General features: G+C 40.9%; 1 protein-coding gene across 2 annotated transcripts in view; it reads left to right on the top strand.

Moving 5' to 3' along the window:
- The first annotated feature begins 5,188 nt into the window (after window positions 1–5,188).
- LOC140201498 (son of sevenless homolog 1) overlaps window positions 5,189–17,950 on the top strand; it is a 208,225-nt gene continuing 195,463 nt past the window's right edge. For both annotated transcript variants that reach the window (XM_072265692.1, XM_072265691.1), the window contains exon 1: window positions 5,189–5,405. In XM_072265692.1, the coding sequence (XP_072121793.1) occupies window positions 5,319–5,405 (87 nt within the window). In that variant the 5' untranslated portion in view covers window positions 5,189–5,318. The remainder of the gene's footprint in view (window positions 5,406–17,950) is intronic.

Here is a 17,950-nt window from a genome sequence, read left to right as displayed (position 1 = left end):
CTCTCAATCATTCCCAAATTTACTTGACTACTTAGACAAATGTAATTGATTACTCAATTGCTAACAAAAAACAAGGTGACCCTACAAAGTTTAATTCTTTCATCCTTTTCCATAACAACAGAATGCACTCCTCAGCATCCAGCATTAAAAATTAGTGATCACTAGTACACCCGAGTTACTCAACAACTGATGGGCAGAGTTTGACAGATACAATCAATGACATATTTAATTTACTATTAGTTTCTTTTGTGTTCAGATGCAAACCAATACTCTCTAGTCAGTTGAATTAAGAATAGGCTAAGGCTGTGTAGATAAGGTAATATTATTGCATGCTTGCCATAATTGGAAGGGAATTCCAGAGGGAGCAAAGGCAGAGAGCTAATGAAATAACTCTCAACATGAGTTCTTGCGTTGACTTCACTCATAATAGTTGAGAAGGATACCTGCCAAAGTCCGATCAAACAACTGATACAGTGGTAAGAGACAGAAGTAACTGTGGTAAAAAGCAAGAGGGGTAATGGCGATCTGAAGAAGTGTTTTTTTTTTGTCCAGAGGGTGGTTGGATTCTGGAACACACTGCCTAAGATAGTGGTGGCAACAGGCACTCTTGCAATATTTATAATGTATCGAGATGAACACATGAATTGCCCATACACAGAAGTCTACAGGCAAAGTGCCAGTCAATGGGATGAGTATAGAAAGGTGCTTGATAATCAGCAATGACACAATGAGCTAAAGGGACTTTTTCTTTGGTGTGTGTCTCTGACTCCATTACAGTAATGGTTCAGGAACAGTTATTACCTTACAACCATCAAGCTCCTAAACCAGTGTGGATAACTTCACTGATCTCCAATCTGAACTGATTTCCATAACCTATAGGCTCATTTTCAAGGACTCTACAACTCAGTACTATTTATTTACTTTTTAAAATTATTAGCACGGTTTGTCTTTGTTTGCACATCTGTCAGTCTTTATTATTTAGAGTTTTTCATAAATTCTGTTGTATTTCTTTATTTTCCTGAAAATGCCTGCAAAGAAACAAATCTCAAGGTAGGATATGATAACATATATGCACTTTGATAATTAATTTTCTTCGAAAAACAGGTGAAGGAGACAACTGAAAAACAAGCAGCTCTCCACTCGGCAACAATGGCAACTTCACTGCAATGGAACTTAACACCAGTGGGAGGTGAAGAGCTGCACCTTCACCCTCACCCAGTGCAGACACAATAGGTTACATATGTTGTATGTAGAATAATTAACTATACCAATATAATTTTAAGCTTTAAGGCTACAAAGCAATGGGATTAAAGATAATTGCAAATATTTTGCAACCTTTGGAATATTGCACCTGGGCAACCACCAATAGTGGTTGCAATGATAACTCTACAGCACATGCTCAGAAGGTAGCAACTGCAGCTCTTCTGCCCTGATTGTGGAAGGAACTTCCCCATCATTGACATCAGAAAAGTGGCTGTGACTGTTTCCTTACAGCAGATGTAATGTACTGGAAAGCTTTCTCCAGCTAATCTATGCATATGCCCAGCTCAGACAAATGAATGAACAGCTATCCTCTAGTTGTTCCCACTGCTATTGGCTATGTCCTGACCCATCATTCTGGGAATGACTTCAAATTTATTATCAATGCAGCTGAAAGGTTTGGCACAGTGTACAAACTGGACATTATCTCCAGAGTGCTGATTGAAGCAACAAAAGATGCCAAAGATGCAATAACTTCAGCAACCCTGCAGGTGCAGCATGCTGGCCAGACAGCTCAGTAAGGTTTCTGAGATGCTTACTATTGGTGAACCAAGCACACACAAGCAGAACTACTGATGTCTTTTCCCTCATTTTTGCTGACTGTCACCTGCAGAAAGCAAGAAATCTGGCAAGGGGATATGGGAGATGAAGAAGAATCCAGGAAATTGAAACTTTATGAAGTCAGTGGTTTTAGGTTGTAGAACCGTGAAACCCCTCTTCGATTCTTCCTTGCACAGGATGGTAGCAATTTGGATGAACATCAAGAGATCATTTATCCTCAGGAGTCATTAGAAAGTGAGGGAGATGAGGGAATTTCACAAAACCCAGAAAAGAATGCAGGCTTTATTCTTGCTGCAGTCAACAATAAAAGGCAGAGGACGTCCAACGGGTAAGGTCAGGAATCCTTGCTTCTTTTTGTGGAATAATCCAATATTGTCTTCTGATCTAGAATCCACTCCATGGATTGGGATGAGATGTGTTCACACTTCTTCTGAAGGGGTCATAGGAGCTCTGTGATCTGCAGCCTCAATGAAGAGGACAGACCAGTAATGCTTTGTAGCTGGACACATAAAGGTCTGCAGATCCTCCTGCACTGGTCTGTATGGTGGGAAAACCAAAGGTACCTTGACCTTCAAGATCTTATTCTCTATTGCAAACATTTTAGATGAAAAGTGGAATTGTTTGGACCAGCTTTTGACACTGAACAAGCTGTTTATTGCAGAACAACATAAACCAGCCGCCGGAGGAACTTAGCAGGTCAGGCAGCATCTATGAGGGAAATAAGCAGTCAATGTTTTGGGTCAAGACTCTTTATCAGGCTGTTTTTGGGCAAATAATGCACCAGAAAGCTATGGCATATTGTCTCTTTGGGATTGGATAGGCTCAAACTTGCAGGAACAATGCAACACTATGATTCTAGTTAAAATCCACCAGGAAGGACTTCACCTATAAGCAGAAGAGGGAAAAGGAGAAGATCAGAAATTGGAACCCATCTTACAGTTGAATAGAGATAACAAGATTCTGTCTGAGGTCATTGCTGATCAAGTTAAGTCTGCTCTGGGGCAAATGATCCATGCAAATCAGACCTCAGTACTGTTCCAGTTAGGAAGATCTATAATAATATTGTGCAGCTCAGGCATACCATTCTTAAATGTGGGGGACGGGCATGCAGACATCTACCTGGTCAGTTTGGACCAGGAGCAGGCTTTTGACAAAATATTGTATTTGCACACGATGGACGTGCTTTCCAAAATGGGATTTGAGGATAAGCTGGGAATTGCAATTCTCAGTCCTAATTAATGGGGGGGGGGTGAAATGGAAAGTTCAAATCTAGAGTCGGGCAAGGCTCTATCCATTGTGAGCCTTCTACTAAGTTCATCAGGAAGGACAGGGGTATGAGGCATAATTTGTGGCTTGGTGAACCTCAAAAGACTACCACATTTCTTCTATAACTTCTTAGCAAACACAGTCAACGAGCAGATTGGCAACCATCTTGTCTGCACTGCGACTAGCTCGAGGGTTGTGTGTGATGGTATTGGTAGCCCAGCTTTGCGTGAAGGATCTGATTCTCATCATCATCCAAGTGAGACCATCTCAGGAAGTGATCCAACAGACGATACTTCAGTCCTGAAGAAAGGTCTCAGCCTGAAATGTTGACTATTTACCCTTTTCGATAGATGCTGCCTGACCTGCTGAGTTCCTCCAGCATCTTCTGTGTGTTACAACAGAAGATGCTGCCTTGTTCTCCCTTAGGTCCTCAAAGGCATTCTGTGCAGACTGCTGCCTGATTGCATTGTGGTCAAAGAAACTAATCAATAAGCTCCATGACCTGGGTTGCAATACTTCCTTGTGCAACTGAATCCTCGATTTCCTCATTTTGCAGACTCCAACCTGTACAGATTGGCAACAACATCTCCTCCGTAATCACCATCAGCACAAGGCTGCGTGCTCTACTCAGTTTATAATTATGACTGCCAGGCTAAGTACAGCTCCAATGCCATACTTAAGTTTGTTCTCAGGCAAGTCAAGGGAGGTGACGAATTGACATGTAGGAGGAAGAATGAAAATCTGGTTGAATGGTGCCACACCAACCTCTCACTCAATGCGCAGATTCGGCATGTCATCTAAAACTCTGACAAACTTCTGTACATGCACAATGGGGCTAAGAGGGCAGGAAGAGGGGAGGGAAGAGAGATGCAAGAATGAATTCGCTTCAGCAGTTCAAGCTGCAGCAGGAGTAATTCCAGTAGCAATATCAACCTGCAGAATTTATGCGTACGACACCACGGACGACAGCTATGGAATTTTAAATGATTATTCCCCAGGATGAGGAGTTCCCAACCTCTTTTTATGCCTTGGACCCCTACCAGGTGATGGTCTATTTAGTAATCCCCCTCACACTACACTAGCCGCATTATACACTGGAAACCGCAGAAAAATACAACGCTCAGCTCTGACGAAAGGTCGCCGCCTTTAGAAGTAATGTGTATCTCGCTTTCTCCAGAGAAACGACCCAACCAACTGAATATCTCCGTAACCTTATTTATATATGAGGTTTCCGGCGTCAACAGTTCCCTCCCCCTCAGCGCAACATCGACGGCGACGGACTCCATTTCCCAGAAGAGGCTGCGAGCGGCCGCCCGCCCGGAGACGACAACCTTTCACCCTGTTCCTTTTCCGCGTTTGGCGAGAAGGAAAATGCGGCTGCCCGCATGCGCAGTCGCGCCTAGCCCTCAAGTTTGAAGACAACACACGGGACATTTTTTTTCCTGTGGTTATTTTGTAGTTAAAGGGGCGATTTCTACCAACTCCCCCCTCCTTTTTTTTCTTCTTCTTCTTCTCTCTCCCTCCTTAAACGGCGCGCGGAGCTGGGGTCCCAGGATGTGATCTCAGATAATAGGGGAAAAAGGGGGAGAAAAGAGAGAAAAATCCAGATTGGGATCCTGTAAGTGAGGTCAGCTGGCGAGTGCCAACCACCACCCCCCTTCTCTTCAGGGCGACTGTTGGCCGCCGGCGCTCTTGTCTTGGGAGGGGGGGTGGGTGGGGTGGGGGGGAGACGAGCCGTTGGGAGAGGGCGCGAGGGCGAGGGCGAGGGCGGCGGGCGGGCGCGCGGCGCGTCTCGGGCGCCCGACTCCCCGAGCGCTCGGGCAGCCGGATGGTGTCCCCCGGCGGGCGAGCGGGGGGCAGCCGGGCCGGAGTCGACGAGAGTTGGGGGAGTGAGGCGGGACCGGACCGGGGCAGGACTACATAAAATAAAAGAAAGTTGGGGGGAGGGAGGGGGAAACGATCACTTCCAAAAACTTTAGGTGGGGAGGGAGGGAAGGGGGTAAGAAGACGGGTTTTTTTTGGAGGGGAAGGTTTCGCTGTGAGTGGAATGAGAGGCGACCGGCCAACGCTTGAGCAAGTGAGGGAGGGAGGTTTGTAAAGGGGGTGGGGTGGGGGTGTGAGAGAGAGAAATATATTTTTTGTTCGGGATCACCCGGTGGAGGGGAGTGGATAACGTCTGCTGTGAGGCGAGAGAGGCGGCGGGTGCGCGCCCGGTGGTTGGAGGCTGCACCATGCAACAGCCGCAGCAACAGTACGATTTCTTCAGCGAGGACAATGCACCCAAATGGCGGGGTCTGCTCGTCACTGCTCTGCGGAAGGTAAGCGCCTTGCTCCCGGGCTCTTGGGTGTGCTCGAAGATTACACCAACGCAGCCTGTTACGTTTATGCAGTTGGGTTTTATTTTTGACATGGAAAGGGGCGGGTGGGTTGGTGGTGAATGGGGAAATGCATCAACTTGGTATTTTTGTTTTTTCGGTGGCATTTTCTTTGGCTGTCTGTGCGATTTGTTAAGTAAATCAGTGACAGTGTTCCAGTCGTGAAAACGGAGGGCAATCTGCAAAGCATTATGTGGTGCTCGTTTACTGACAGAAGACGTGCTTTATTGGAATAGTGCACAGTAGGTTTAGCAAGTGACATCCTCGATGAAGAGAGCAACTTTATGCAACGTTTCAGTCCAGTGATCGCATAAATCTCTTAATCTACAATTTAAGTTTTACCTGATTTGTCTTAGTTATTTCCTGGTGTAAATAATGTTTGATTTCATTGTTGGACGATTTGTGTATGTTTGGGCAACAAAGAATGTGGTGTTGGAGGAACTCAACGGGTCGAGCAGCATCTGTAGGAGGAAAGAAATTGTGGACGTTCTGGGTTAAAACCCTGCATCAGTTTTTTTTCCTCCCACAGATGCTGCCCAGTCTGCTGAGTTCCTCATGCAGCTTATTGCTCCAGATTCCGGTATATGCGGTCAGTTGTGTTTCTTGTTGGGGTCGGGTAGGATGCCTTGTCATTGGTTGCCTTCAAGGTGCATATTCGTCCTGCGGATTTGTCTGGGTAGCGAACGGCATGAGAGTGCAAAAATGGGATTTCAGATACTCCTCCCGTGCCTCTGTCTTTAGTTTTGTGTGATTTAAGACGGTGTGGAATTTATGACTGAAAAGGTAGCCTGACGTTCGGTGGGTGTACTGATGAGATACATTTTAAGAGGATGTAGGGATGTGCTTTCAATCTCGTTTTCTGCAATCTGTCTTAGAACTCAGTTTTGAAGCATCGTTGACTGTTTGCATGAAAACACAAGTGCCAGAATACATCTTTCAGAATGTTAGTTACCTTTAAATTTTGAGAGAAATAACTTAAAAGTGATTTTGAGAACGAATTGTTAGAACAATTTTTATAACAATTCTAAAACACTAATATTTCATACCTGAATTAAGTTTGTTTGTGTAAGGGTTCATTTAGAAATACCATTGTAGCTTCTGAACAACAGTGCCCTGGTTACAAAGGAATATTTTCTGTATTATAAAATAAATAATACACTACAAAATATAAAAGCACTGTGAATGTCAATATATTTATTCATCATACTGGTATATCTGACCTCAGATGGAACTGAATTTGATATATTTTTTATATCCTCTGGTATCCTCTTGTGGATCTCTTTTGGAGAAGTGATAGTTTCTTTATTGTGAATAATTGACATGACTGGTGTGACACAAGTCTAGCCTTGGGTGCATGAAACAATAAACACTTAATTCAGATGTTGATAGTGCATGAGTCTGCACATGGGAAGAGATTTTGAATCAGAATCATGTTTATTATCACCGGCATGTGTCCTGAAATTTGTTGTTGCGGCAGCAGTACAATACAATACATAATATGTATATAATAATAATGCATTTTCTTATGTTATTTATGAAGGGTGGGAGAGAGTGGTTCCTGTCAAGGTGTAAAGTACTTAAGCAAATAATATGAATGAGCAATAAAAAACAGGCTGCAGAGGAACTCACTGCTGGGAGATGAGGGGGCTAATTGATGTTTTGCAAGGAGACCTTGCATCAGGACAGAACCAGCTGAGTTTCTCCAGCAGTTTGCCTTTTTTTTTGCTTTATGTGCAGTCTCTAGTATCTTCAGAATATAGAATGAAGTTGGTTCTGAATATTACTAAAATTTTGCTTTTAAATGTAAAAACACCCTAATTGAATTACAAAGCAGAATGTATATTTTTGAACCATAATGTCCATTTGGAAAGTTTACTTCAAAATTTTATGAATTAAGTTAATCAAAGAATCAGAAGAAGTGAATGTAACTTTTTATTATGGAGCAAGATTTTACATAATCCAAAATTTTTTTTTACTGGCCTTTATCACTCTTCCTGTACTTTAGTCACTTTTATCACCCATCAGCACTTTAGTTATTCAATCTTTCCTGGTCGCTATGTAGTGTTTTATCTTTAACTTTATCCAGTTTCTAAAATGAATCTTATTCACTTCAAATATTAACTCAGTTGCTCTCTTCAGAGATGCTGCCTGATCTGGTGAATAATATTTCCAGATTTTCAGTTTCATGTGTTTGTTTATGAGTTTGAGTTGCACTTATTTGAAGGATAGTAGAGCCAGGTTTAATAGCAGCTTTCAAAAAAGAGTTTGTATATATACTCTAACAGGAAAGATTTGTAGGTCAATGAGGAAAAACTAACACTAATTGCACAGCTATTTCAAAGTGCTGACATAGGCACAGCATTTTATTGTTTCATTGGTTGTAGGTCTTAATGGGGAGGTTGAAAGTTTTCACCTTTTCATAATTTCCCTTGAAGACAGTGACGGAGACATTTCTATACAGCTGTAAGCTAATGAGTACCAAAATCTCAACTCGGTAATAATGGAGGATTGTTGACACCTTTCCAAGTCAGGATGGTGTGTAACCTAAGAGGATCTTGTAAATTTTAGTGTTCCTATATATCTTTGTGTTTATGCAGTTGTGGGGGTGAATGTTAGGGTTTTTTCATTCATTTCCCTATTTAGTTATTCATTTGGGGATAGAGACATTGCTGGCATTGTATTGAAGTAACGGTTGAAATCTTGGAGACCTGCTACAGTGCTCTGTGCTGATTTATGTTGCAGCAAAGTTGTGGCATTTATGGAAGGTGATAATGTTTCAAGGTGAGCCAGTCAAATAGGTACTTTGTCTTGTGTCAACCTGCTTGAGTGTTGTTTGAACTGTATTTATCTAGGTAAGAAGATGACATCACATTCCTAATTAGTGCCTTGAAGATGATGGAAAGATTCAAAAGATGTGTTCTTCATATTAGAATACTTTATCTCTGACCTGATGCAATTGCAGTATTTATGTGACTGATTTAGTCTGGATTCTAAAAAGTGACTTTTCAGAATTCTAATTGTGTCAGATTTATTAATGTTAAGCAAAGAAGGAGCTGTTCATTATCTTGCACTTGGGGATGTGAAGGTCCGTTGTGACATATCAGCTCATGTCTCAAGTGTTCTGTCTTCTGGGACACTACCTGAGGACTTGAGAATTTAACTGAATATTGCAATTACCTTTAAACATTCCCACGAAGACTTTTGGTGCTGTATGATTGTGTAATTCTTCAAGCTGGAGACATGGAATTTGATATTTCACTTGTTTGTGTATTAGCCCATAAAACATTTGTATCCTGAAAGATCTGTGCCTTTACTTCCTCAGAAAGCTAAGAATATTCAATATGTCCTCTATGACCCTCTTAATTTTTACAGATTCACCATTAGAAAGCATCCTATTAGGGTACATCATTGCTTGGTATGACAACTGCTCTACCCAAGGCCTAAGAAATTGTTGAAAGTTGTGAATGTATCCCAGTCCCTCTCAAAACCCAGCCTCTCCTCCACGGGGAAAACCATCCGTTGTATTAAGACTTTGCCACTCTGCTCAATCTTTCTTCTTCCCCCTTCTGTCAGGCAGTAGAAAAACTTGAGAGCACATACCACCAGGTTCAGGGACAGCTTCTGCACTGTTATTATAAGACACTTCAATTGACGCCTTGTATGTTAAAATAAACTTTTGATCTCTCAATCTACATCATCATGACCCTAGCATTTTATTTGTCTACCTGGTGGCACTGCATTTTCTTTATCTTTAACACTATATTGTATATTCTGTTTTGTCTTCCTTTTGTACCACCTCAGTGTACCTGTATATGGAATGATCTGCTGATGCATGCAAACAAAAACTCTTCACTGTTTCTCAGTACATAAACGAATTACCATTATGCATTTCCCTGTATGTAAAAGTTCTGAATTAATTTCACAGGTCAGTTATTTTTATATTGAAAGCTAATTTACTTTAAAGATATGCACATTTCTAAAGTGATCAAATGTTAACTAATTCTAATTGTTTTCAGATATTGCTTTAGAATGCCATCTGTTATATCTTGTACTAGAACTTTTAAGATGTTCAGGACACTAATGCAGCAGTATCAGAAAATATAATTTAAGGATAATTTGGTCTGTGTATTTCATATTGTTCCTTTTTACACCTAGCCACATTGAGTTGCATTTTTGTAGCATTTCCGTAGCATTTGACAGTTTTATGAGGCTAATTTGAAAGGAGCCTACTGGGTTCAAACCCATGACCATTTGCTTCGAAGTCCAGTGCTGGTGCTATTACATCTCCAGCTGGCTAATATTTCATATACAGAATTATTAAAAACTCTAATTCCAGAAGATAGATGTTTGAATAACTATTGATAACTAAATAGTTAAATATTGAATTTTTTGGTTTGAGGTACAAAACTTCACAGAACAATACATTATCAGAGAAAAAATATATATTAATAATAAACAAGCAAATCAATTACATATATTGCATAGATTTTTAAAAAACTTGCAAAATCAGAAATGCTATATATTTTTTTAAAAAAGTGAGGTAGTGTCCAAAGATTCTATCTCCATTTAGGAATCGGATGGCAGAGAGGCAGAAGCTGTTCCTGAATCGCTGAGTGTGTTCCTTCAGGCTTCTGTACCTCCTATCTGATGGTAACAGTGAGAAGAGGGCATGTCCTGAGTGCTGTAAGTCCTTAATAATGGACACTGCCTTACTGAGACACCGCTCCCTGATGTCCTGGGTACTTTGTAGGCTAGTACCCAAGATGGACCTGACTCTATTTACGACCTTCTGCATCTTCTTTTGGTCTTGTACAGTAGCCCCTCCATTCCAGACAGTGATGCAGCCTGTCAGAATGCTCTCCACGGTACAACTATAGAAGTTTCTGAGTGTATTTGTTGACATGCCAAATCTCTTCACACTCCTAATGAAGTATAGCTGTTGTCTTGCCTTCTTTATAACTACATTGATATCTTGGGACCAGGTTAAATCCTCAGAGATCTTGATACCCAGGAACTTGAAACTGCTCACTCTCTCCACTTCTGGAGATTAGTATGTGTTCCTTCGTTTTACCCTTCCTGAAGTACACAATCAGCTCTTTCATCTTACTGACGTTGAGTGCCAGGTTGTTGCTGCGGCACCACTCCACTAGTTGGCATATCTCATGTCACCTCCTGAGTTTCTACCAACAATGGTTGTATCATCAGCAAATTGATAGGTGGTATTTGAGCTATGCCTAGCCACACAGTCATGTGTATATAGAGAGTACAGCAGTGGGCTAAGCACACACCCCTGAGGTGCACCAGTGTTGATCATCAGTGAGGAGGATATGTTATCAACAATCTGCACAGATTGTGGTCTTCCGGTTAGGAAGTCAAGGGTCCAGTTACAGAGGGAGGTACAGAGGCCTAGGTTCTGCAACTTCTCAATCAGGATTGTGGGAATGATGGTATTAGATGCTGAGCTATAGTCGGTGAACAGCATCCTGACGTAGGTGTTTGTGTTGTCCAGGTGGAGAGCCATTGAGATTGTGTCTGCTGTTGACCTGTTGCGGCGATAGGCAAATTGCAATGGGCCCAGGTCCTTGCTGAGGCAGTTCAGTCTAATTATGACCAACCTCTCAAAGCATTTCATCACTGTTGATGTGAGTGCTACCAGGCGATAGTCAATAAGGCAGCCCACATTATTCTTCTTCTGGTATAATTGTTGCCTTTTTGAAGCAAGTGGGAACTTCTGCCCATAGCAGTGAGAGGTTGAAAATGTCCTTGAATACTCCCACTAGTTGGTTGGCACAGGTTTCCAGAGCCTTACCAGGTACTCCATCTGGACCTTCTGTTTTGCGAGGGTTCACTCTCTTTAAAGACAGCTTAACATCGGCCTCTGAGATGGAGATTACAGGGGCATCGGGTGCAGCAGGGATCTTCACAGCTGTAGTTGTGTTCTCCCTTTCAAAGCTGGCATAGAAGGCATTGAATTCGTCTGGTAGTGAAATATTGCTGCCATTTATGCTGTTGGGTTTCGCTTTGTAGGAGGCAATGTCTTGCAGACCTTGCCAGAGTTGCCGTGCATCTGATTTTGCCACCAACCTTTTTCAAAATGATCTCTTCACCCTTGAAATAGCCTTCCGCAAATCATACCTGGTTTTCTGGTACACGCCTGGGTCGCCAGACTTGAATGGCTATACAATCACAACCTTGGTATGTTCTATTAAGATATCCACATTGATAGGATTATGCCATCTATATCACTAGGGAAGTTATCAATTTGCCCAACAATTTTCAGGCATTTGCAATCAGATTCCCAGTCTTGACTTTAAAATTGAGGATTCATTAATGGTTAATTTGGTCATAGTTTCACAAGAGTTTTCACTGAACTGATAAGAAAAGGACAATCACAGAAGTATAGTGGTATGTTTGGTCTGTCAAGATCCTTCTTTTAAATTTATCTTGGCATTAGCACATCTACGTATTTTAAAATTTTTTGCATTAGTCATAAAGATACTTGATGCTCTATATTTTCTAATACAGAAATCAAATAATAGTATCTGTAGAGGGAGTTAAAGCTTTTTTTTGACCTGCATTTGTAAAACGCAGAAAGCGGCATCATACATGGGTGCTTTTTTAAGTAATCTTAACACTCATAACAAAAAAAAACACATTGACTTTCTGAACTGAGGAGAGCTGTGTAGAGTCATTCTCATGTTTGGCTGCCCTAAGAAATTTGTCGTCACTTTTACATTTATCAACCTCTGCTACATGATGAAGACAAACCTAATCTCAATGCAGATTGGAGCCAAGGAAGGCAAACTGGATAAATAGCCCTTTTGCAGAATTACACTTCATCTCTCTCTGGAAAGGAGCTACATTATTGGGTGAAAAGGAAATATTCCAATCTCTGTTGCCCCAGCTCCTGTCTAAATCATTGAGTTGCTGAATGCAAATGACAGTTCTATATGTAAAGACTTGGAGGCTGAGTTCCAAGTCATTGTTGATATGTTTATCAAAACACACCTAAGAATAGGCTTACTGTAAAAATTAACAAAATAAGGTAATTTACCAACTCATAATTAATGAATTAATGTATAAGATTAATTCCAATGCCCAGCAATAAAGTTCCATGACAAGTTGCTGGAAAACAATAATTGGCTCTACATATCTTGGGAAGAACTGCTCAGCAAAGCTGAATATCAGTGACAGATTTAATCACTGCCTCAAGTGTGCCACCACAGCCTTTGACTGAACAAGAATAGTATTAGATCAAGATTTCAGACTTGGCAGTGAACTCATGGTCTACTCAGCAGCAATGATTTATTTTCCCTGTATGTTTCTGAAACCTGAATTAACGACAGCAAGCACTTCAAAGCACAAGCGAGTTTTGTGTATGGTGTAGGTTAACTTGTGCAGGGGGAAAATGTTTAGAGTAGTTAAAGGGTGCTAGTATGCTCAATGGTCTTGACCAGGATATTGTTGAGCTTCTTGAGTTATTGGAGGTGAACCCATCCAGGCAAGTAGTGAATATTCTACGATGTTCCTGACATGTCTTGAAGACAGTGGAAAAGATTCGCCAAGGGGTACTCAGCCTCTGGTCTGCTTTTGCAGTCATCCCTTTCAATACATTTAAGTCTGTCACAAATTTTATACACATTTTTATGGCTAACTCTCCACTCATAAAGAGAAAAGAACAAAATGTATACCTGCTGTATTATGCCACAAACCGGTTTCAGACGTTAATGGTTGATTATCCCTCAACATACAGTAGCAAGAGATGTAATTTTTTAAAAGATTTTTTTCCATTCACCCCCTTCCAGTGGATAAATTTTTTAAGTTACATAATGTTTATGTAATGTTTTTGAATTTCAAGTATCTAATTGCAAGATATTCGTGATGGATGCTAGCAGGGAGAAATACTGGAAACTTTGGGATTGTTTTCAAAGATTTGATAAGGCTTACACTTCCTTTTCTGCTTATTGCAAGGTGCTATATTTTTTGCAGTGTTTATGCTTCGGGCATGGCATTTTTTTGATGCTTTGTTAGACCATTCTTGATGTTAACATTACAGTTGTTTCCTCCAATAAATCCAGTAGTTTTTCTGTCATTGTTTCATGCATGAAAACATAGTGAACAAATTTTGGTAAATGTTATATACGAGGGGTGATTGATAAGTTGGTGGCCTAAGGTAGACGGAGTCAATTTTAGAAAACCTAGCACATTTATTTTTCAACGTAGTCCCCTCCTACATTTACACACTTAGTCCAGCGGTCATAGAGCATACAGACCTTGGACTTCCAGAAAGTGTCCACAGCAGGGGTGCTTGATAAGTTCGTGGCCTACGGTAGAAGGAGATGATGAGTTATTAACTTCAAACTTTCTGCATAATCACTCAAAGAGTTGACCTGCATGCTTAGTTACGAACTTATCAATCACCTCTGCTGTGGACACTTTCTGGAGGTCCAAGATCCCATATGCTCCACAACCGCCAGACTAAGTGTGTAAATGTAGGAGGGGACTATGGTGAAAAATAAATGTACTAGGTTTTCTAAAATTGACTCCTACTTTAGGACACAAACTTATCAATCACCCCTCTTATAGTACGTATAAGATGCAGAATGAGTCTAAATGCCACAGAATTCGGGAGATCCTTGAGGAACAAGTGCTCCATTTGAGCCTGCCTCAGAACTGGTCAGCATAAGTGGTATAAGCCAATTTTCCTGAATTGTGTGATGTCCTACTAATTCAGTAGAGATTCTTTGTTTATGTCAATGTGCCATATGATTTCATTTGATTAAATAAGAATAATTCCTAGTGTGAATTCTTAAGATAATTTTGTATCCTGCTTTTATCATCAAAACTGATCTGTAAGAGGATGTGGATCAAAATTGGAATTTATTAATTACTGATGTGTTGTGGTTTGGGATGTAAGTTTAAACTACTTCTATGATATTTTTGCCAATCTCCATCAGGATGTGAATCTACAGACTGAACAATATTCCCAATAATAAAAAAGTTGCTTCTGTTCACTTGCTGAATGCAGAAATCAGATGCTTTGCAGATGAGGCCAATGGTTTTGCATCTCTAAAAGCAAATGCAAAATCAGCCTGGAAAGGGTCCCGACTGTGGTGGGAAAACATCATGTGTGGTCGCAGCACCCAAGAAGGGCCCACCGAAAGTCTTGAATGGCTACCATCCCGTGGCCCTGACCTCACATCATGAAGACTCTAGAGATGCTGGTCCTGACTCACCTCTGATCCCTGGTCAGATCAGGTCTCGATCCCCTGCAGTTTGCCTACCATAAGCACATTGGAGTCAGCGATGCTATCATCTACCTGCTGAACAGAGCCTACTCCCATTTGTTTAAGCAGGACGGCATTGTGAGGATCATGTTTTTAGATTTCTCAAGTGCCTTCAATTCCATACAGCCCTCATTGCTGGGGGAAAAGCTCCGTTCAATGCAGATTGGCACTTCCATTGTATCACAATAATGGACTACCTGAATGACAGACCACTGTTTGTGTAGCTTCAGAGCTGTGTGTCAGGCATGGCTATAAGCAGCACTAGGGCCCCACAGGAGACTGTATTGGCTCCCTTCCTGATTACCCTGTATACCTCGGACTTTAGATATAGCAGTGAGTCATGTCATCTGCAGAAATTCTCTGATTCAGCAATAGTTGGGTGTACAAAGGAAGGACAGTTAGATGAATACAGGTGGAGGATTTTGTCAAATAGTGCAAGCTGAATCATCTGCAGCTCAACATCAGAAAGACAAAGGTATTGGTGATGGACTTCTAGGAAGACTAAGCCTGCACTGCTCGCTATTGCTATTGGTCGTGAGGACGTGGATGTGGTGAGGACCTACAAGTGGATGACAGACTTGAATGGAGCACTGACACTGAGACTGTGAGCAGAGTTGCCTCTACTTCCTGAGGAGACTGGGGTCCTTTGGAGAATGAAGGCCCTTTCCTTCACATGTTCTACCAGTCTGTTGTTGGCTGCACAATCTTCTATGCTGTGGTGTGCTGGGGTAATGGCATCAACATGGGTGATGCCAACAGACTCAATAAAGTGATTAGAAAGGCCGGCTCTGTTATAGGAGTCAAACTGGACATACTGGAGGTTGTTGCAGAACAAAGTACCCTCCGGAAAATCCTGGCAATTCTGGACAATGTTTCTCACCCTCTGCTTGCCACCTTGGCTGAACAGAGGAGCACTTTTAGTAATAGACTAAGACAACTGTGCTGCTCCAAAGAGCACTATATGAGGTCATTCATACCCTCGGCTGTTGGGCTCTATAATGAGTCAACCTATAGCCTGTGATGATTCTCTCCTGGTAGACTGTTTGAGGTAACTTATTTTTTATTCTTTCTTCTCTTATATTTGTATCTTTGTATATTCGTGCTACTGTGACACTAATTTCCTTTGGGATCAATAAAGTATCTATCCATCTGTCTGTCTATATCTATCATCCTGTTGTAGCTTGAACCTAATGCTTTCTTCTTCACACCAATTAGAGTAGAGAAAAATAGTAAAAAGGAAATGTTGAAGACCCTTAATCTGAAAGCACACATTTATATCAAGATGGACAAATTGATAACAGATATGTGTCAAATGATGTGGGCAATTGCATTTTCCAGTTTGCTTTCAGGAGAGAGGCAATATGGAGGAGGAGGAGCAGCCCTTATAATAGAGGATGAGATAAGGTAATGGAAAGGATCTTAGCTTGGAACATGAAGTAGAATACATTTGGGTGGAACTAGATAGGATGGGACTTTGTATCGTTGCCTAGATAACAGTGACAATTTAGGGTAAAGTGTAAATCAGAAAATTAGCACATTTAACAAACTCTATAATTTTCCTTGCCTTTAATCTATAAGTAAATTGGATAAACAAATGACCAAAGAAAATGTCAAAGAAAAATTCAGTTTGTGTCCTCTGGACCTGATTGTCTGTATCTTGATATTCTTTTGAGGCGGTGGATGCATTGGTTATGATCCTCTGAAATTCCTTAGCTTCTGCAAACATCCCAGGGGATTAGAAATTGCAGAAGTATTATCCCTGTTTAGGAATGGGTATGTAAAAAAAGGCAGTTGGCCTAACATCTGTCATGGAGTAAACTGCTAGAATCAGTTATTAAAATGATGGTAGCAGAGGGTCAACACAAGGTTAAGTAGTGATGTGAAAAGATGTGGATCTATTGGGCAGGTTTGATAAAGGGAACCAGAAGATATAGTATATTTAGATCTCCAGAAAACATTCAGTAGGATACCATATACCTTGTGGAATAACATTTGTGAATTGTCCAACTAACTGGGGCATTTTCAGGTTGGCATGCTGTAAGTAAAAGTTCCACAAGGATCAGTGATGCAGTCTCAACTTTTTATAATTTTTACTAAAGGCTTGGATGAAGGGATTGATTGTGTTGTCAGATTTTCTGTCTCTGCAAAGAGAGGTGAGGAAGCATGTTGTGAAGAGAACAGAGTCCACAAAGGGATATAGATTGGTTGAGTTTGAGCATGGGATTGCTGTTTGAAATACATCGTAAGGAAATCTGAGATTATCCACTTTGGTGGCAAGAATATGTAAGTCGAACATTGTTTTAGTGGAGATTGACATGTTGTTCTAGAGAGTAATGCAGGTATCATTAAACTGAAGATGTTAAATGGAGGAAGACAGCGGGATGTTTGTCTTTATTACCCTGGCAGTGGAATACGGAAGTTGCCAACAAGTTGAAGGTATGATCCCGGAGTAGTTTTATGACAAAAGTTTTGAAAAGCTTAGCTCCAGTTTTCTTAGAAAGGTACAAATGGGAAAAACCAAACTTTTTGAAATTTGGATGTGCTACCTAGATGTTTTCATTATTTCCGTAGTGAATTTACACTTGTGCATTTTATTGCATGTTTTGTGTTTTTGAGCTTACTTGCTCCTGAGTTTCTGTCCTTGCCTTTTCAAAATACTATATTGCCATTAACCTCTGATTTTCCTTGGCTTAGTAACCTGTGCTTTAGTGTTCAGGGTCCATGTTCTAGCTTTTGGATTTTACCATGACCATATCTTACTGTACCTTGGTAATTCCTTCCAGCCTGACGTAATTGAATCCACAATCCAAGAATTTGAGCTAAATTTGCAATAATTTATACTTTGTTCAATCATTATGTTACAAGTAATGTTATCTATAACAAAATAGGGATTTATAAACTATGATAATTTAATTTCACTCATCCACTGTTTACGTTGCAGCTATGCGATCCCCAACCTCCAAGTGTTTACCGTAATCTGTTGCACTAAATGAAGAAGCTTTATATTACAGGCTTTCATACCCACCAGGCAACAGCAAATCTAATGTGTTTGGGAGGAAAATACTTCATTACTCATTTCAATCCTTCTTTGCCACACCCCCCACCCCAAAATTAAACTTGCTTTGAATGAGTATTCCGATTGTTTTGGATATGCATTTTAAGATCAAAATACAGGTTTCCCCCACCATCTGAAGGTAGAGC

This window comes from Mobula birostris, chromosome 8, assembly GCF_030028105.1.
Source record: "Mobula birostris isolate sMobBir1 chromosome 8, sMobBir1.hap1, whole genome shotgun sequence".
Classification (NCBI taxonomy): domain Eukaryota; kingdom Metazoa; phylum Chordata; class Chondrichthyes; order Myliobatiformes; family Myliobatidae; genus Mobula; species Mobula birostris.
The sequence above is the reverse complement of the archived record's forward strand: the minus strand, read 5'-3'. Positions and strand labels throughout refer to the sequence as shown.